The sequence below is a fragment of the Numenius arquata genome, chromosome 2 (assembly GCF_964106895.1).
Source record: "Numenius arquata chromosome 2, bNumArq3.hap1.1, whole genome shotgun sequence".
Classification (NCBI taxonomy): Eukaryota; Metazoa; Chordata; class Aves; order Charadriiformes; family Scolopacidae; genus Numenius; species Numenius arquata.
The window spans coordinates 15765116-15784629 of NC_133577.1; the positions used below are offsets into that span (position 1 = coordinate 15765116).

Genomic DNA, 19514 nt, shown 5'->3' on the forward strand with positions numbered 1-19514 from the left:
GCAAGAACAGTGACTGGTAGGAGCCGGAGGAATCCAACACGAGTATTGTATTGCTCCTGGTGCTCAGTGTTTCCACACAGAGCATTCAGATACATTTTAGGTGCGCAGATTTAATACCACCAAGTTCAGATTAGCCAATGTGCAGAATGTGATCACAGGTGTATCGGTGCGTCCACTGTTGTGGGAAACTAATGGAAGATCGGTGAGGAGGTTTGTAAACACGCTCAAGTGACTGGCACATGGGATGCTGGAAAACACATATATCACCTTAATCGGTGTTTAGTCTCGTGTGCTTGACAAATAGAACATCTGCACTTAGGTAACATAGGCCCGCGATGGACTTAGAGGCACCTTATCGAACATGCCTGAGATTCATGCCCTGCTGTCAGAGAAGATCAAAGCACAGTGGAAAACTACACCTGCTTGAATCCCGGAAATACAGGCGAGAACAGCAAGTTTGGACACTCTTCTTGCTTGCTGACAAGGACTCTCTTGCTATGAGAGACTCTCTTGCTCTGCATTCCCGCTTGCACGCCTCTGCCCGGGTGCTCTTCAGAGATCCCCTGGTCTGTGAGGTATCGAGATTAAATTTGTTCTTTGCCTTTCATCTGTGGTTTTGTGGTTGTTCCTGCATCCTGCCTGTGGTGGCTCACGCAACTGTCATATATGTTTGTCACTGCAGACCGTGTGCTTTTCTAGGACCTAATTTGTCCTCCTTCACCTCCCCAACCCCTCAAAATCTTACTAAATGTTACTACGTGGATTAAAAAAATTATCTCCCAACTTTGTTGGTACTCTAGTGAAGGTAGGAGCACGTTTTCTAACCATCTTCTTGGCCTTCAGCTGCAACTTCAGTGCGGTGCTGTGGCAGGCAGGTAGGCAAGTACCTGTTCTGTGTGAACCAGCCGGCACAGGACTGGGCACGGGAAGGAGTAAGGACTAAATATCTGGGCTGTGAGATGCACAAGTTCATTTCAGCCCATCTATCCTTTCTTTGACTTACGCTCTTGGTTCCTCCCTTTACTCTGACCCTTCTTCCTCCAAGTCTCTTAATCTCGTTGCTCCCCACCCCGCATCCCTGGGCTACATTTCCCCACGGAGAACCGTTTCTGCCAGGGCTTGCCGCCATCGCTGCCTCCTCTCCTCCCAGCCCCTGCCCCCGGGTAGCTCCCGGCACCGGGGCCTTCCCCTGCCATTGCCCTCCCAGCGCCCGCCGCCCACGGAGGCGGCCGGGGAGCACCGGCGGGAGCCGGCAGGAGGCGCGGACTAGGCCCCGGGTGCGCCAGCGGGACGGGGAGCGGCCAGCGGTCGCCCTTACGGTCGCTCTCCTCGGGGCCTGCGGGCGGGAGGCGCCCGAGGACACCCTCACCCCGCCGCCGCCGCCGGTTGGGGGAGGGTGGGGGGGCGTCCCGACCGGCCCGCCCTCCGCAGGGCCCGGCCTCGAACCACCCGTGCGGGCCCCTCCTGCCGGCAGCGGCCCAGCCCGCCCCGCCGGGTGAGGGGCGGGACCGGCACCACGCGAGGGGCGGCCCGGCTACCGGCTCCGGCTCCGCTCTCCCTCCAGCCGCGGCTGCCGCTCCCGCCGCCGCTCCGCGCCCGCCGCCGCCGCCATGAGCGCGGACCCCGTCGTCTTCGTCTCCGCCGCCAGGACCGCCGTCGGTGAGGGACCGGGACGGGCCGAGCGGCGGGTGTGTGTCCACCCCCCTCCCGCCCCGTTCCCGCTGCTGAGCCCTCTCTCTCTGTCTCTGTGTCCGCCCAGGCTCCTTCAACGGCGGCCTGTCGGCCCTGCCGGCGCACGAACTGGGGGCCGCCGTGATCCGGGAGGTGCTGCGAAGGGCCGGGCTGGCCCCCGCCGAGGTGTCGGAGGTGATCCTGGGGCAGGTCCTCACCGCAGGTACGGGCAGGGGGGGCGGCGGGGATCCCTCCTCCCGGCCGAGCTCCCCCGCCGAAGGGGCTCGGCTTCGTCTCTGGGAACGTTGCTCCAGGCCATTAAGAAAAACGTGGTTCGTTAACGGGGGGGCTGGAGCCGCACCCCGGCCGCTGCTCCGGGTGACCAAACCCAGTGCCGAGTTTTGGGGAAGGATGTGCGGGGCGGGGGGGCGGGGGGAATAGTTTGGGTTTTGGTTTTTGCTTTGGTTTGGTTTTGTTTTTTAAACCCCCAAAGTATCTAACAGTGTCTGTGTGAAAGTCAAGTTTCTTTTCTTTGTTACAGCATCCCTCCTCCCGCCTTGGTCATCTCCTCTCGTAAATTTAACATCATAACTAATGGTAACTCTTGAGATTTTAGGAGCGATGCCCGCATTTGTGTTTGTGTGCAAGGCCAGCCTGCAAGATCTGTGATGCCACTTGCTTGGAGACAAATATTTTGATTTAATGAAAATGCAGCTGATAGGGAATTGTTTGTTTTGAAGGTCCCCTGCTTTTTGCAAGGTAATGTTTAATCAGCAGAGTCATAGGGCAAGTTTGTATTTTAAAGATGGAGAAAGAAAATAAAGGAAATAAGTATTTTTGTCTTAATTAAAGCTGATCCTGATTCCAGCTTCCTGTGCTCTCCTTATCCATTTCTTTGCATACAAAGAGCTCGCATTACTTTGGCCCAGGGAGATGCAGATGAATGTTTTCTTTGAATATAGCGCTCCTATTCTCTCCATCAGGATTACAACAAAGAATGGAAGCTTTCAGGACCATCCTTGCATAATTGTGATTTTGATTTCCGTAGGAACTTCTAGGCAAAGTTATCTGTTCATGATTTATGGGAGATGTCAGAAGGAAACCCTCCAGTGAGTAGCAATTGAAATGAGCTTTCATCTTACACACGTACAACAGGCTAGTGCTAATTTGAAGTTGGTGTTTCATCTGACCTACCATCAAAAGCAGAGTTGCAGATGTAAAGCTGTCAATAGCAAGTCCCTGATCTTGCAGGTGTTTTATTGATCAACAATATAAATAAGAGAGGTAACTGAGCTCCTGTTCACAGATTGCCACTGGGAACTTTTCCTATTTTCAACTGAAAATAGGAGCAAGCTCTAAATTTTGGTGGAATTGGGATACCAGTTGTGAAAAGTGACAAGGCTGACATTTGTTCTTTAAGAACAGACAAAGGAAAAATGCTGCCTGTTCCTGCAGGTGCTGGCCAGAATCCCGTCCGGCAGGCGAGCGTTGCTGCGGGAATCCCTTACTCGGTGCCCGCCTGGAGCTGCCAGATGATCTGCGGGTCGGGCTTGAAAGCGGTGTGTCTGGCTGCTCAGTCCATCCTGACGGGAGACTCCAGCATCGTGGTCGCAGGAGGCATGGAAAGTATGAGCAAGGTAAAGCAGGCGATTGCACTCGCGTTGCACTGACTTACGGGGAGCAAACAGCATCAAGTTGTGTTCAAACACTGTGTTTCTAGGCTCATGCTCTGGAGGCAGATTGAAAGAGTAGCTTCTTTTTCTGCACTTGAGATTGAATTTACAATTATTTTTTTTTTAAAAAAAACCTAGCTACTGAAAAGGTGCCATGCAAACACACACCACGTTTAAAATTCCATTTTAATTTCTATCTAGCCCTGTTGTGTGTGACAGCTGACAATAGACAGGGTTTTTTGGGTTGCAAGAAACCTGATGAAGGAATAACTGCAAATGTTATTGTTCACCAAGAAATTTGAGCTTGGAAAGGAAGCAAAGGGCTTTCATTTCAAGGTTTTCAGCCCAAGGCTGTATGGAGGAATGGCTCTTGGCTGGTGATCTTATGCCTGACAAGGGAGTGGTCTCTTCTGCCAGGGCTCGCTCTCTGCCAGAGCTGAGAGTGATGCTGGTGTTCACTGACAGCGAAACGTGATCAGGAACCACCCAAAACAGACTGGTAGGATGGGGGACCCATGGCCATATGGCCCCAGGGACGATTGATTTGATCAGTGGAGAGAAAACGCTTGCTGCTTGGCAATCTGCTGCCGGGAAAATGCAGAGGGCAAACGGAGCATGCCAGCTGGCTGGCTCCAGAGGGAGAGATGGAGCAGGCAGCCAGGGAGATTGCCGGGATCTGGGGTAGCTGCCTGCAGCTGCAAGTCAGGGATCTGTCTTTTCAGCTGTCTGGCTGAGCTGCGCTGGAGAGATAAAACAAGTAACTCATTTCGAAATACCTTCTTGCAGGCTCCTCATGTCATTCACATGCGATCTGGGGTGAAAATGGGAGAGGCTTCCTTGCAGGACACTATAATCCTTGATGGACTTACAGATGCTTTTTATCAGTATCATATGGGTATAACAGGTAAGCAGTGACAGTCCAAAAAATGAAATGGTTAACTGGGAAGAGGGGAGGAATTCACCTACAGGAAATTTCAGAAATCTGAAGTTTTAAATAGGGTGTTTCAATCTGTCCTTAAGTAGTAGTCATGAAAAAGAAAGAAATCCCTAATATTGAAAGGCGTTTAAGGCATTTTCTGCTTTGTTTGTAAAGCTACTGTGTTATGGTTTTTGTTTTGGTTTGTTTTGGTTTGGTTTTTTTTTCCGTCTGAGCTAATTTCACTGCATCTTTTGCATCTGAGCAATTTCATCTAATTTCAGCAAAAATAAGCAAAATAGTCCCTGTATGTAACTGAAGCATTCAGCAGCACAGATTTACAGTGGGGAGGAATTACGTAAAGTGCACACATGGTTCTGCAACTTCAGGTTATTGCATCCTGGATGGGATAGTCAGCCAACTGTCTTTTCATACCCTGCTTATGAAACAGACTAACTTCAGAACTGTTCCCTTCTCTCGAGCAGCTGTAGAGAGGTTGGAGCATAATACTCCACAGAAGCGATAAACTAGAAAATCCTGCTTGCGTTTGTATTTAACTTGATATACCGTCTGGGAGGAGATCCCGCACAGAAATTTTCACCCTCAAAAGAAAATAGAGAATCATGAGCAAACAAAACGAGTAAATCAGTGTTCAAGAAGCTTAGCTGTTTGCTACAGCAATCATTAATGGCTACCTTTGTGCTCACAATTTTACAACGTAGAATTTTAGCATGTCCTGATGGCAATTTGCATTTTGTTCCTATTTCAGCTGAAAATGTGGCCAATCAATGGCAAGTCAGCAGAGGGGAACAAGACCAGCTTGCTGTACAGTCACAAAATAGGGCAGAGGCAGCACAGAAAGCTGGCTATTTTACAAAGGAAATTGTTCCTGTTCTTGTACCTTCGAAAAAAGGTAAGTGTGAATAGATAATCAGAGCTGATTTTAAAGAAAAATGTTTTCTGCTGTGGTCGGTGGATGGTTTCCCAATTGTTCAGCCTTTTTGTGTAAGCTGTTCTGTAAGCATGTAGCCTGTTGCTCTCTTTTTCAACTTCCAGTAGTTATTTTTTGAAATAAGAGAGAAACAATGTGAATGGGGCATATCTAAATGTAGTTCTCTGCAAATACTATTACTATCTGGTTTATTGGGGATGTAATTACTATCCAGGCAAACAGCTGGCTTAACATAGGCTCAGATACGGTACCAAAATCAGTATCTTAATTTTGTTAGACTCCCGCTGCACCAAACTTAGAACAGTCATGTTGATCTGGCAAACCTTGCCCACCTAGTAGAGTACACAGTGACAATAATTAGGGTTACTAGTTAATTAACTGGGTCAGGTTACATATATTAGGTATATTTCTCTCTAGGTCTGTTGGGGATATAAACAGACCTATTATGGTGCTTGAGCCAAAGGTCTGTTTCTGGAGCAGGGGAATTCCCCAGCTCCTTGTGAGGTGGATGCAAAAACTGAGTTTTCCAAACAGAAATCAGGAATCATTTGTTCAGCGTTTGCATTGAACAGACCCCGTGGGAAAAGTTCTGCATTAGGCTGGTTACAAACTAATGAAGGGCTTTCCTGATACCAGTTTAGATAATAATAGTAAATGATGCTTGACTACTTTTTGCAAGAAGAGGAACAGCAAGAACAAGATCTGCTTTTGTACAACTGGACAGTATTGTAGTTGTTAGGGGTTTGTCATGGAAACCCAGCTGCCCATCCTGCTAGCAGCAGCTGGAAGGAGCTTTAGCAAATTGCACTGATTTGGAAGCTGTCTGCAACAGAATGCCTTGGTGGTTAAAGGAATATGGCATATATTCCCCATCAGCCCGGTTTGTGCCAGATTTCTGTTCAAGTGCGTGCGATTAGACCTTCCTGAGTATAACGCTCTCTTTTTCAGGTCCCATAGAAGTTAAAACAGATGAACACCCTCGACATGGGAGCAACTTGGAAACAATGGCAAAGTTAAAGCCCTGTTTCCTGACGGACGGAACTGGGACAGTAACAGCAGCTAATGCTTCAGGTTGGTCTGGCTAAAATAGAAATAGGAAAGAACAATAGGTGCTTGTGGCTCAAGGCAGGGTCTCTGCGAGGGGTTGGGTGCCGTGTGGTTGCTGCTGAATAAATTTTGCAGAAAATGGCAATTTTGCAGAAAATGGCAATGTGTTTGACAGCATAGGTAGAACTCGAATAGAACTGCGGTGGAGGATTTCTTTACAGATGAGTTGTCTTTTGTTTGCTTGGTTTCTATGAAGTAATACAAGTGTTTGGGCAATAACAGCAATATTTGATACGAACAAAGAGAAACTGCATCCTCTCTTTTTAAAACTAGCTGTGTAGTGGTTTCTAACACTGCTGGTCTAGACAAAGGAAAACTTAACAATTCATGTAACTTCTTCCTTGGTTCCTTGTGCTGCCTCTTTCCAAGTCTACCTAATAAATCTGATGTGCTCCTTTTTCAGCTTGTCTCTCAACTTTACCACCTGCTGCTTTTTTTAATAGAAATCACAAACATGTCACACTTAGAGCTGTATAGATACCCATTTTAAGTGTTTGAGGCAGAGCTCAGACTTTGCTGATCTGAACAATACTGACCTAAACCAACAAAACATTTGTAATTTTTGTTTTGTCTAGATTGTGAGGTACAGTAAAAGCCATAAAACCCAACAAATACATAAAAGTTGTTTGTCATTCCACAGGTATAAATGATGGAGCTGCAGCTGTAATTCTAATGAAGAAATCGGAAGCTGCTAGGAGAGGTCTTATGCCTTTGGCTCGGATTGTATCTTGGGCTCAGACAGGTATAGATCCATCTATAATGGGAGTAGGGCCCATTTCAGCAATAAAGAAAGCTGTAAGTAATTATTTATCTATCTATGTATCTACTGTTTAAAACCTCTTGCTTGTAATCGCTTTTCATTTTCTGGCCGTGCCTTGTTTTTTTTATATTCTAAGGAAGACTTAGTAGAAAAAATAAACTAAGTGAAAACAAGATTTAAAATAGCAGAAAGATTAAGATTTTTAGTGCTACCAAGCTAATGCCTGCTCGTTGGGAAAAAAAAAAATATAAACGTTTAGGTGTATGAATGGAGTTCAGAACATAAACTAGTCCCAGGTTTGTGAAAGGCAGCTTAGATAACCTAGGAAGCTAAAGATCTAATTTCACGGGTGTGTATTCTAACCTAACTTGGGGATGATTTGGTCATGCCAGGATATGGTTCTGATGCTGTGTCTGGCCAGGTTAATGTTCAGATCGTTGCCTGGTTGTATCTGCAAGAGTACAACGCGGAGAGCAGGGCCGGGGGGCGCATCTGCATTGGGAAGTGTGATGGTGCCCGTTGTGTTTTGGTTTGCCCCGCGAAAAGGCTTGAAGCATGCAAATTGGATTCCTTGCAGATGAGACTAAACCAGAAGGTGCACTCCGGAACCACATCTAATGTGCTCTGACCGTTACTGCACCCACCGGTGCTCTCTGTGTTCAGTCCACGCGACGAGGTTCTCAAATAAAATGTCCCGAGTGAGCAGCTCCCACGGTACCACACCACTTGCCAGTACAGACGTAGCCCGTGGCAACCCCATTATCTGCTGATTATTATGATTATCTGCTGAATCTGAGCATGGAAGAAGCTCTTAGACAGCTGATAAAGATGGATTTGCTTTAGTATTCCTTCATAGTTTTATTTTTACTGTGTAAAGGCCTTATCTCTGAAATGTCCTGGCAAAGCAGAAGCCTAACTTGAACTCACCCAAGCTCGGTGGCTTTCAACGGGAAAATCGAACTGTAATGCTGAAGCTTTTTCTTACTAGATCTCACACTGTTCTTTTAAATCAAGAATGCTATAAATGTATGTACAATACACACTTTCAATTTAAATTGTAGAACAGACAAGCTGTATTTATCAGTACCTATAATTTTATACTCTGAAAAAGGGCACAGTATGTCTTAATGTAAACTTTGTAACGTATGTTATCAAACACTACAAACCTTTCATGAAATTCTCTCTTCAGAATTTCATAGTAGCACTTTATAGCGAGAGAATGACCAGGCTACGCATTTTAGTGTTGCAACAAGATAGTAAATCTTTTCCCAGAAGGTGAGCGGTTTCCATGCTGTCTCTGTAATATCTAGTAGAAAGAGGCCCTCCTCGTTGACCGTAGTCTTGGAGATGCGGCAGCCTGGCTAGCTGGTTGTGAAACACCATTGCTGCAGATGACTCTGCTGATAAAGCATTGCTGTTAGAAACAACGTGAGTGCGAGTGAAAATGTCCGTGTGTGGAACATGCCTAAGCCTGTACCCAAGCAGGCAATCGCACCACTGCAGTTTCTCAGGTGAAAACAGGAGCCAAACCTGTGAAAAGCTTCAAGGGGCAACTTTTAACTTAAAAAGGCAGGAGAGACTGGATGAATTGCACTTGATGCCCGTCACTAACGGTCACTTCGTTATTTCCTGTGTAAAAATCTGCATTAAGCAGATTAAGAATTAAGATTTATAATTATAATCTTAATCTTTATAAAATAAAGATTAAGATTAAGAATCTCTAATGGAATCACTTATGACCCGGAAAACTTGCTTTTAATCTGTTAAAACTTACTTTTGGAAACACCGCTTGTTCTATTACGGGCACCGCATACGGTTTGATTGCCACAATTGCACCACCACGAGTGTAAAATTAGTCAAGATTTTCTAAGAGCAGCCAGCACGTTACAGCACATCATACTGACTTTTGCCGACACTGAAATTCTCTCTGTTGTCTTCAAGAATTCTGTCCTCAACATTAGCTATGAAAATTCATTTCCAACAACTTAGAAGCAGTGGCTTCAAATCAACCAAATTAAATCTTGTGAAAAGCTTCCGCCAATGATGAGGAAAATCTAAAAGATAATAGACTCTGTTTGTTTTGTTTTCTCAGATCGAGAAAGCCAGCTGGACTCTGGAACAAGTTGACCTGTTTGAAATTAATGAAGCCTTTGCGTCGCTATCTGTTGCGATAGCAAAAGAACTGAAAGTAAATCCAGAAAAGGTAATGAATGTATCTGAGGCCGTTAATTAGTTTGCCTCCTGTAATTCAAATTTGTTCTGTTCTGTGCATCTGGATTGTATGCCAGAGAGGTGAGAAGAGTCCTTTTGCAGTCATTTTGCCGCAAGCAAAGGGTGGTGATCCCCCCTGGCAGGCATTCCCTGGGCCGCTCTGCTGGAGCCTGGCTCTGCTGGGAGGCACTGTGATTCCCGGCTCCACAGGCTGCAGCTCCGGGGTAGCCGACTGGTATCCAAATCCAGGTGGCTGCTTGAGCACACATATAATTAACTTGGTGCTGCAAGTGTATTGGCCACTGTATTCTTCCAGCCATGGCAAAAAGCGCAGGTATTACCCTCCCCTCCCTGAATTCACCTCATTTACCACCTTGTAAAGATGGGTGTCTTTCAGAAGAAATACTAATTATAACAGCTGTTGCATCCGTGTTCCATTTCTCCTTGAAATGGTGGTAGCAGTTTCAGGCTTGTTCACAACCATGGACTGGATCCAGTGAAGTCATTCATGTTGAAACTCAGCTAAGCTAGTTACAGGATTTCTTAACTTGACCTTCTGGTTTGTTTTTGTTTTTTTTTTCTAGATTAATATCCAAGGCGGAGCCATTGCTCTCGGCCACCCTCTTGGTGCCTCTGGTTGCCGCATCCTTGTTACTCTTCTACATGCACTGGAACGAACAGGTGGAAAGCGAGGTGTTGCTGCTCTCTGTATTGGAGGGGGAATGGGAATAGCCATGTGCATCGAGAGATGAGCGGGGATGAATGAATACCTTGTGCTAACTAGCTTTGAAACGGTTCACTAATAAACCTCTAATCATGGAGTTTACATTTGTTTGTTTTGCCAAATATTAAATAAGCTTACTCCAGCCGGCTTGTTAACACGCACTAGAATTTAAGTTCTCAATGCAAGGACCAACCTCACTTTCACAAATTAATGTGTTTACAAGAAAATAGCAGCAGCATTTAACCACTTGTTTTATTAACACTTTAGTTACAAGAGTGGGAAGTGTAAGTTGGACAAACATAAATAAAACCTAAGTTATTCTTCAAGTGCTCCAGAGTGAACTGCATCCTCGTAGCACCCTCTCTGTTCTTTAGTTTCAGGGTGCAGTTTAATAAGATCATCAATTCGAAGAATAGTAATTGCAGCTTCCGTTGCAAACTTCAGGCTCTTGGTTTTGACCATGGTTGGTTCAAAGACACCGGCTTGCTTGTTATCACGAGGTTTTCCATTGATCAAGTCAAGACCAATCCTGAAAAGAAGAAATATTTTCAGATGGAGAGGTAGGAAAAAGTAGAAATATAGCTGGGAGTGTGCTGTTTTAACTACTCCCAAGCCCTGGTGACACACAGAGAGGACTGAAGGACAGAGGGAGAAAAGTTCAGTGAATACCTATACCCTTTTTTTTTTTCTTTTTACATGCAAATCATGGTTCAGTAACTGGCAGAACAATTTTCCATCTAAGTCACCGACCCACTTCACTTTTAAAAGCCTCCCTACAGAGAGATACTTGCCATTTCAGATTTTTGCGATCGGGGTTCACTTGAGCCTCGTTGTGGAACGCTCTCAACTTCGCAACGAGATCTGTCGCGTCTTGAGCGGCATTTACCGCCAGCGTATTTGGAATTATTAAGAGGGATCTTGCAAATTCTGCTATTGCAAGTTGTTCGCGTGATCCCTAGAAAGAAGAAAAATTTCTTAAACCAATTGCTGCAACAGAAGAGGAAAAAATACAGCCGTGACCAAGAATGTCAATGGCAGGTAGGGGTTTTCACATGCAAAACCTATTTTTATGCCAAAGACTATATAGTCTAATTATCAGAGGAAAAAGTGACTTATTTCCTCTATTTTAAAAAAGCATCTTACATTCTGTAAGATGATTAGGTTTTCATGAACCACGGAACCGATTTCTAGTAGGAGAAAATAAATGCTTGAAAATTCCCGTTGTCCTAGTCCAACACACCTCATTGCAAGACTTACCATGCTGGTTGCATAATTTTCAAGATATATTGAAAGTGCTGCCTCTACAGCACCACCACCTGGGACAACAGACTTGGATTCCAACACCCTTTTAACAACACAGAGAGCATCATGTATAGAACGTTCCATTTCATCGCACATGAAGTCATTAGCTCCTCGTAAGATAATTGATGCTGAAGTACGAGCCTTTGTGCTAGGGGAAAAAAAGGAATCAGAACTCAGCTGTGTTGGATGAAATAATACAAATTAAAAACTATTCTTGCTGAGTTTTTTCTTCTATACCCAAGTTCAGATTCTTTCAACGTTTGAAAGACAAATCTTAACACTGTTATGCACCCTTGCAGGACATGTGTACTGGAGCTTAGTAAGTCTCAAGATTTACATTCTAATATGCAAGAAACTAGTTTGAATTTAGTCTTTTAGAGAAAGCTACCTGACAAAAGTATGACAGATAACGTTTGCCCATCAAATAATGGGGAAATTCATTAGATATTAACGAAGTTGTCATTGTATAGCCATCAGGCGAGCTAATGACTGCCAACACTGCAATGTAAGCAGTCATGTAACTGCCACACAAGTCCCATGGTCAGAGTATTTTACTGACACACAAATGAGGCTACAGGAAGTTGAACGCTGAGAAGGGATATTGACCGAGTGAAAAAGTTAATATCCAAGGTGTGTTCTTGTTAAACAAACTGATACTCAAGTCTTAAGGTACCAGACAGCAGTGGCATACTAAAAACTTCAAATACCACACGTGGACAGTTAGTAACTGTTGCTCTTCTTACCCATTAAAAAAACAAAAAACAAACACTAAAAAAAAAAAAAAAATCCTTTTAACAATGTGGTCCATTTCATACTACCAACCAGATGACTGATTCAACAAAACCAACACAAGTAAATCCTGTTCTCCACTATACACGATGAGATTTAGCTTGCACCTCCTTATTCTGGTGAAATTCCTCAGATGGTACCTATTTCCCTTTACTGTCTGTAAAGGGAAGCCAGCGAGAGTATCCTGCTAACAGCCAGCTAACGGAACGTGATATGAATGCTCTAATAATGTCTCTAGCAATTTCATAGAATTTTATTGTAAATTTTAGAAAAATTTGTGTATAAACAAAATTTTAAGTAAAGTCTATCTGGCAATCTGATTGTCTCATACATTACGGTTGATGAAAGAGGTGTCCAGCCCCAGCAGAAAAGGTTAAATACCTTCACCTCTAATTTGCAGTGGACTTGTATAGTCTTCCCCGTGCATAAAACTACTCATACCACTGAGATAGCATGGAAGTAAATAAATGCAATTTTATCTCCAACTTAGTATGAAGTGTACACAAAAATGAGCAATTGAAAAAGGATCCTTACTTCTTGATTAAGATCAGCTCATCATCACAGATTCTCTCTTGAATCACCTCTTCTGCCTGTCCCAGCATTAATGCCTCAAAACTCTCCTCACCTTCAAGGTTTGCAAGCGTTGAACATATGGTTGCTTTAACAAAATAAAAAGTGAAATTAGCATTCAATTCCAGCATATGCTTTTGCCAACTTCCCAGAACAGGCATACAGACAGAAAAACAGAAATTGAAGACAGAAATAAAAAGCAGCATTAAGTAGATTTTTCTTAAATTCAACAGCACTTCTGATTCGCAGGTAGCAATTTAATACTCCACAGTTTATAATTGATACTGCTCTTTTTGCTCAACTTTTACAGCACTTGCTTTTCCACGGCTAGTACAAGTGCCTGTGCTTTACCATAAGGAAAATGCTTTCTTGCAAATTTAAGAATTGACAGTTAAAAATCTGTATAGGACCAGAATTTTTTTCAGTATGTATTTAATGATTTAGGAATTCTTCCTTTGTCTATCTAAACAAGGTACTTCACACAAGTCTCCAAACAGAGGCTTACGAATGTGTGCTTACTAAAGACTTCTAAATAAATACAGATTCTGGCTCCCATTTCCACAAGAAGACAGTCTTCCCAGTGCAAGGCAGCATTTTTTTTCCCCACTGTAGATCTTCAGCAGTCGAGTCTTACAGCACTCATTCGCTTTGACAGAGTGGTCACTTAAAAGCAACAGTGAAGTCAAAACCTAACAAGAGTGATTCAGCTCTACTCATCCTTTCCTGGTATGGCTTGCACGTTAAGAAGCCATGTTTTGGAAATTAGTTACTAATATCCTAACAACAGCTCTTACTTATAAAAAAAAAAAAAAAAAAAAAAAAAAAAAAGGAAACCATGTCAGATACCTCCAGATGCCTTAGCAATCCGCTTAAGGTCCTTTTTTACAACTCTTCGTACTGCCATAGCACCAGCATCAACAAAGTATTTCAGACACATATCATCAATGCCTCCAGTGGTGAGAATAACATTGGCACCAGTGGCCAAAATCTTCTGGATTCTTTCTTTGGTAATATCTGACTCTCTGCAAAGATAAAGTGAAAGTTATAAGAGAAGGAACCATTGCACAAACATACTTGGATTTCTCAAAACGTGACTTAATACTAGGTCTGCCTCCAGAAACAAAGACTTTTACCATTACTATTTGGTATCATTGGGAAATATTAACATTTAAAACATTTTTACCTCTTGCATTCAAGCCACCTCAACTGAAGAGACCAAAACAAGCCTGCGAAACCCCACTGTCCCAGTTACTCAAGCTTCCACACACCTCTGCCTTATCTGGTCCAGCTTCTCAGGGTCCGAGATAACAACCTGAACACCAAGCTTCATTTTTGCTTTCTGCAGGCTGAAGTCAAGGCATGCAATCTTTGCATTAACTATTCTTTTGGTCATACCTGACGAGAGACAACAAGAAAAAGGATTTTGTCAAATCAAGCTAACAGAACAAGGCAGCATTACAGATTAAAACTAAGGCTACTTTCACATTTCAGATTGCTTCTCCATCTTCCAGTTCTGCCCTAGTACAGAAAAACTCTAACAAATCTCTACTACAACCTGTTACCTTTTTGCAGACCCCGTCCCCAGGTGTGAACGACCACGCAAAGCTGACCCACGAGTCTTGCATCGCTCAGGGTTACCTAACCATAACACCGCTCTGCTAAGCCTAACGGTTCCCTACAAACCTGACACTGGCTCCTCACAAGGCAGGTGCTTGTGTTGCAGAAGATGACAGTGTCACCATGCTGACAGTGAGCCAGGGAAACTACAGTTACGCTTTGTGGATCACTACCAGCTGGCAGACCCTAGCCTAGAAACCACAGCCAAGTGGTAAGGGTTTTTCTGCATCCTTGTTTAATGGTTCTGGAATTGAAGACCCACATGCTTTGCAACTAATGCAGTCAGTGAGAAGATCCACGCAGAAAGACTAAGAGGACCGAGTTTGCACAAAAGCTTTACCAAATAGCATGTTCTTACCCTGTGATCCCACCACGCAGTTCAGAGCGTAACCGTTCACAAGTATACTCTCTTTTTGGCTGCGGCCATGTGCCTTCAAAACATTAACCGAGTTGATTGGATACCGAGCCTGACCCTTCTGGTCTGTATATTTAACTGCCATTGCAGCATCCACCACCATATTAGCAAAGAAATCACCATCACTGTAACGCTGTTAAGGTTAAAACTGAAGAAAACTACTTATGCTTAAGAAAAAAAAGAAGTCACTGACAGTGCTCAAACTAGGAGTCAAAAACTTTTTCCAAACAAGAACTCCAGAAAGGTATGGAAGTGCTAGCTTTACCACTCCCTTAAAGGAACAAGTAATTCTTAAAGCTGAAACACTGCTAAGAAAATTAGGACAGGCTAGTGTGATGCCTGCATTTTATGCCCCTCTTGTTCCTTAACAAAAATACCTATCCTATGGTCAATCTGCATTCCCTTGTTAGCACAAAGGCTAAAAATGTCCGTTTTTCTATGACTATGAAGTAAAATGCAATCTTCATCTTGTTTTACTCCTTGGGTACTTAACTTCTGTAACACGTTCTTCCATTCACTAAATTCCTTATCTAGTCTCACTAAGTAAGAAAACAATACACTGAGCTATTGTGATGTGCCCAACCAGGTTTAAAGAACTTAGAATAGTCTGAACATGTTTTCTCATGCCAGATAGTAACATCTGTGAAAAGTTTTTCACACCCTTGTTATAGAAACGCTAGCTTGAATACTATACCCCACTCATAAGAACTGGTGTGAAGGAAACCAGCTTCCTGACTTAAGCTCTCCAACCAATCACTCTCACTTAAGTAACCTGACGAAGTTAAAGGATACATTCCTATAATTTTAGAGGACATAGATGTTTTAGCAGCATTAATTAAGCACTCCCTGCCCAATTCATCTGTGTTAATGATAAGATTTTCGTTGATGTAGCGAACTGCTTCCCTGTAGAATAAAGACAAATACTGGTAAAAATTCCACCCACACAAAGACAAAAATGTTAAATGTTTTCAGCCCTCTTACGTGTTACCTCAAAGAACATAGGGATGAAATCAATTAATCTTCTAGGACAGTAAAGCGACATTTTTATGTGAGACTCTAGAAATTCAAACCAACTAAATAAATAAAAACCCAAACCAACAAAAAACCCGAAAATACACCCCCAAACCAAAAATGCCATATACACTTTGCACCACGAAGTTTGTATTAACACAGTCACAAATACAGAAATAAACAAAAAGCATGCAGTTATTGTACCTTAAAAAAAATGCAACTTCAACTCTATTAGTTTCTTACTTGCAAGCAAGTCGGTATCCACCAATAATGGAGGTAGGATGAATTTTCTGCTTCACTAGCTCATCTGCATTTTTCAGAAGTTCTGCAGCAATAATTACCTGTTTGAAATACAAACACTAAATCCATGTATTCCATACAAGCAAAATAACTACCTGTTGCCACTAAGTAAAAAGTAGAATCACAAATAGTTGTCCAATGTCTACTCAATGCCAACAAGTACTTGCAACCTGGAATTATAAATAGCATCTAACATCAGGTAAAAGGCACCTGTTTCCACACACAGTCCCCTGCAAGTTGTCTAAAGTCTTGGGCAAGTTTTCAACATGTAGCATCCTTATTGTCCTGACACTTTAACTATTCCATTCCACAGCACCAGCTGCGTACAGAAACTAACATCCCTAAAAACCCGCAAATTTAATTGCTTTATTCTGTAACCTACTTAAAAAAAACACTTTATATTCAGTCAACTATAAGGTTTTTCATTCTGTATAAATGATCCACATTGCATCAAGACTCCTAACGGATAAATCAAAAGCTGCACTGTGATAATGAAACACTGACTTTTGTGTATCTTTCTACGTACCACTGAGGTTGTCCCATCACCAACTTCTTTGTCTTGCAGGTCTGCCAGCTCACAAAGAACTTTTGCAGCAGGGTGTTCCACTTCTAGCAGTTTCAGAATGGTTGCACCATCATTTGTAATGGTCACATCCTAATTTTCAGAAACCAAATGTTAATATAAAACATATTTCTACTGCATTTTTACTGTTGTCCTTCATGTTTATGCAAATGAAACTTAACTATTCTTTGCAAATGCCCATAAAGTAATTATTTATACCAAATGTTTACTGCTTCTTTTCAACCAGGGGTCCCATTCCAACAACAGAAATGTTACCAGTGCAGAATCTGCACTTTCTTTTTATCAGTAAAGTTTTACGTTACAGAAATTCATCAAACCTTTTGCACATAGCAGATCAGTAGTAGTGTAGTGACTACCCTCTAATACACTCTTTTATTACAGCCGCCTGTTAAAACCGCAAACTTTCCTCATTTGCTCCAAATATTTTAAAATATGAAACAGAGACTATGTCTTTAAAATTGTTATGGGATCATTTGAATTCTTTTTTGTTATTTCTTCTAATTTAGAGACCAGGATACACAAGTCATAACCATCACAAGGCTTACCTTCAACTCCTGTGAACTTGACCAATACTTGTAAGTGGTCACAAGAACTTACACGTAGAAAGGCGACAACTCCGCCAAATACACTACAGTATTAGGTACATCATTAGGAACTAAAATGATACAGCATACATTACTCGATGCTCAATTTTACCACAATTCTTCTCATACCCCTCTCAGAACCATGGAAATAAACAGGTATGTGGACAGGAGACCTATGAAGCACACCAAGTGTGCTTTTACACAGGAATGTACTCCTTTTAGACAGGAATACAAGTCCTCCTAATACATCTTAAAAGAAGCTTACTTACCCCAATATCATCCACAAGCATCTTATCCAGACCAACTGGCCCAAGAGAACTCTTCACAATGTTGGCAATAGCAGACGCAGCAGTAACTGAATAAACGAAAGAAAAAAGAAAACAGTTTTTACTTTTCCAACATCAAGGCAAGAAAAGGCATCAAGAACCTGCAATTCAGAAACTTGAGATAACGTGATCTAATTCAGGATTAGGTTTCAGCCTAGCTAAGCTAGTAATAGCTTGCTGCTACTAAAAAGTACAATCTGTGCTAAACCTTGCTCTTCCCTCCAAGCTGGTTCAGCTAACTAACCTGGCAAAGCTAACCAATCATAACCATTTTCCGCTGGCTTGGTAAGATGGAGGACACACTACTGAAGTCAGAAGAGCAGTGGTGGTAGCTTAGCAGAAGTAGGTAGTACTTTCGCAGCAGCAAGTCATGCCATGAAACTTCACTCTCTCATTTACTCCTCAGTTCTAGGCAGATAGAGAATGATGGTATCGCCATATATCAATTAGTAACACATCTTTTTACCCCGCTTACGTCTGTGACTGAAACAAAACATTAGTTCTATAACTAAGTCAAGAAAGTCAAAAGTGACCTCATAGTGACTACTGAAGTAACAGAAAACCTCTAACATAGTGGCCTGTTTAAGGGATGTTCTGCCAACCTCATATAGGAAAAAGATACAATCAACCTTTTCCTTCAGACCGTGGCAAATTTTTCTCTATCCCACAAGCATAGCCACTTAATCTGGAAATTGAAAAAGTGGTAGTATAATGGGAATAGTGACAAGTCAGACCTCCACTTTGAACTCCAAACGATATAACGTGGGTGGTTTTTTTTTTTTGTTTTTCTTTGGAGAAGTAATGGCAGCTTTCTGAAATAAATAACCGTTACATCATCAAAATCGCCATTATCAAGGACCGAGGCAATGCTAATTCTAACTGTTTTGCCTAAAATATTATCAGAGCTGCACGACTCTCACGATCATCAGGAAGCAGGTCTCCAGCTTCTTCCTTTGTCTTTTCCCTACTCAGAAATTGAGAACAGTCTAGAAACTTGCAGACCTCTCCCAAGACTTGGGATAAAATCCTGAGAAATATGGGACGTTTTTGAGAACTACAGTTCAGGACACTCATCTCAAGGACAGTCCCCACGTTCTGAAGCAGGTTATTTTCCTGTGCCGGGGAAGCAGTAAGCTTCCCCAGCCGCCTGTTCCACACCAAGGTCCCTCGGCCAGCCTGCAGGCCTTACCTGCTCGCGCCCTACGAGCTCGGGGTGCAACCGAGCCCATCACATAATCCTACAATGATCAAAGCTCAAAAAGACCTTAAAGATCATCTAGTTCCACCACCCCTGCCATGGGCAGGGACACCTCCCACTAGAGCAGGTTGCTCAAGGCCCCATCCAGTCTGGTCTTGAACACTTCCAGGGATGGGGCATCCACAACTTCTCTAGGAAACCTACTCCCGTCAGCAGCCGCCCCCCTCCCCTGCGGGTGCTTCTACCAAAGAAAAGGACTCGGAATCACTTCCCCACCGAGACGCCTGGGAGCGGCGCGGGATGGCGCCAGCCCCTCATCTCCTCGAGGAGGCTGCGGAGAATGAACGGTACCACCCGCCCTCCGTCCCGGCGGCAGCGGCCCCTCCAACAGCTCCAAGGGTCCCGGGACTGAGGGAAGCCGGCGGCAGGGCGAGGCCCTCCCCGGCTGGGGGCTGAGGCGGGTGAGCACATGGCGGCGGTAACGGCTGCGCCATGTTACCTCTCTTCCGCCTCCCCGCCCCGTCCCGCCGCTCAAACAAGCCCCCGCCGGCAGCACGCTGCCCTAACCGTTCTGCGTGCGGATCGTGTCGCCGCTGGTCCGCTCTCCAAAGACAGCCAGGGGCCCCTCCATCGCCGCCATCTTCCCGCCCGGCCGCCGCGCGAGACGCAGAGGGCAGGCAGCGCGCGGAGCCGCGGAATGGCCAGGGAGACCGCAAAGGATGCTGGGTGCGCACCCCACCACCCTCGGAGAGGAGGGTGGGCGGGACAGGGGGCGGCCCCACACGGAGGAGGGGCGGGGAAAGGC

At 43.8% G+C, this 19514-nt stretch overlaps 2 protein-coding genes and 1 non-coding gene across 3 annotated transcripts; 1 reads left to right on the forward strand and 2 right to left on the reverse strand.

The window, feature by feature from the left end:
* Window positions 1-1490: 1490 nt before the first annotated feature.
* Window positions 1491-10338, forward strand: ACAT2 (acetyl-CoA acetyltransferase 2). Its single transcript, XM_074144264.1, has 9 exons — window positions 1491-1659; window positions 1760-1894; window positions 3127-3308; window positions 4131-4248; window positions 5030-5173; window positions 6161-6283; window positions 6960-7114; window positions 9172-9282; window positions 9875-10338. Exons 1-9 carry the CDS (start codon window positions 1611-1613, stop codon window positions 10040-10042), a joined length of 1185 nt encoding a protein of 394 aa, XP_074000365.1. The 5' UTR covers window positions 1491-1610; the 3' UTR covers window positions 10043-10338.
* TCP1 (t-complex 1) lies at window positions 10168-19455 on the reverse strand. The gene is made up of 12 exons (XM_074144262.1): window positions 19277-19455; window positions 17455-17540; window positions 16545-16673; window positions 15962-16059; window positions 15500-15610; window positions 14651-14832; window positions 13944-14070; window positions 13522-13697; window positions 12640-12763; window positions 11272-11464; window positions 10806-10969; window positions 10168-10543 (listed from the first exon to the last, which is right to left on the reverse strand). Exons 1-12 carry the CDS (start codon window positions 19347-19349, stop codon window positions 10330-10332), a joined length of 1677 nt encoding a protein of 558 aa, XP_074000363.1. The 5' UTR covers window positions 19350-19455; the 3' UTR covers window positions 10168-10329.
* Window positions 18095-18230, reverse strand: LOC141462701 (small nucleolar RNA SNORA29). Its single transcript, XR_012463216.1, has one exon. It is a non-coding gene; the product is annotated as a small nucleolar RNA SNORA29 (small nucleolar RNA).
* Window positions 19456-19514: the final 59 nt, after the last annotated feature.

Coding starts and splice junctions, on each gene's coding strand:
- ACAT2 (XM_074144264.1), top strand. CDS start 1,611: ATGAGCGCGGACCCCGTCGTCTTCGTCTCCGCCGCCAGGACCGCCGTC. Junction 1,895..3,126: donor GGGGCAGGTCCTCACCGCAG/GTACGGGCAGGG, acceptor CTGTTCCTGCAG/GTGCTGGCCAGAATCCCGTC. Junction 5,174..6,160: donor TCTTGTACCTTCGAAAAAAG/GTAAGTGTGAAT, acceptor TCTCTTTTTCAG/GTCCCATAGAAGTTAAAACA.
- TCP1 (XM_074144262.1), bottom strand. CDS start 19,349: ATGGCGGCGATGGAGGGGCCCCTGGCTGTCTTTGGAGAGCGGACCAGC. Junction 16,674..17,454: donor TGCTTGTGGATGATATTGGG/GTAAGTAAGCTT, acceptor TCTGAAAATTAG/GATGTGACCATTACAAATGA. Junction 12,764..13,521: donor GATTGCTAAGGCATCTGGAG/GTATCTGACATG, acceptor ATTTTGTTAAAG/CAACCATATGTTCAACGCTT.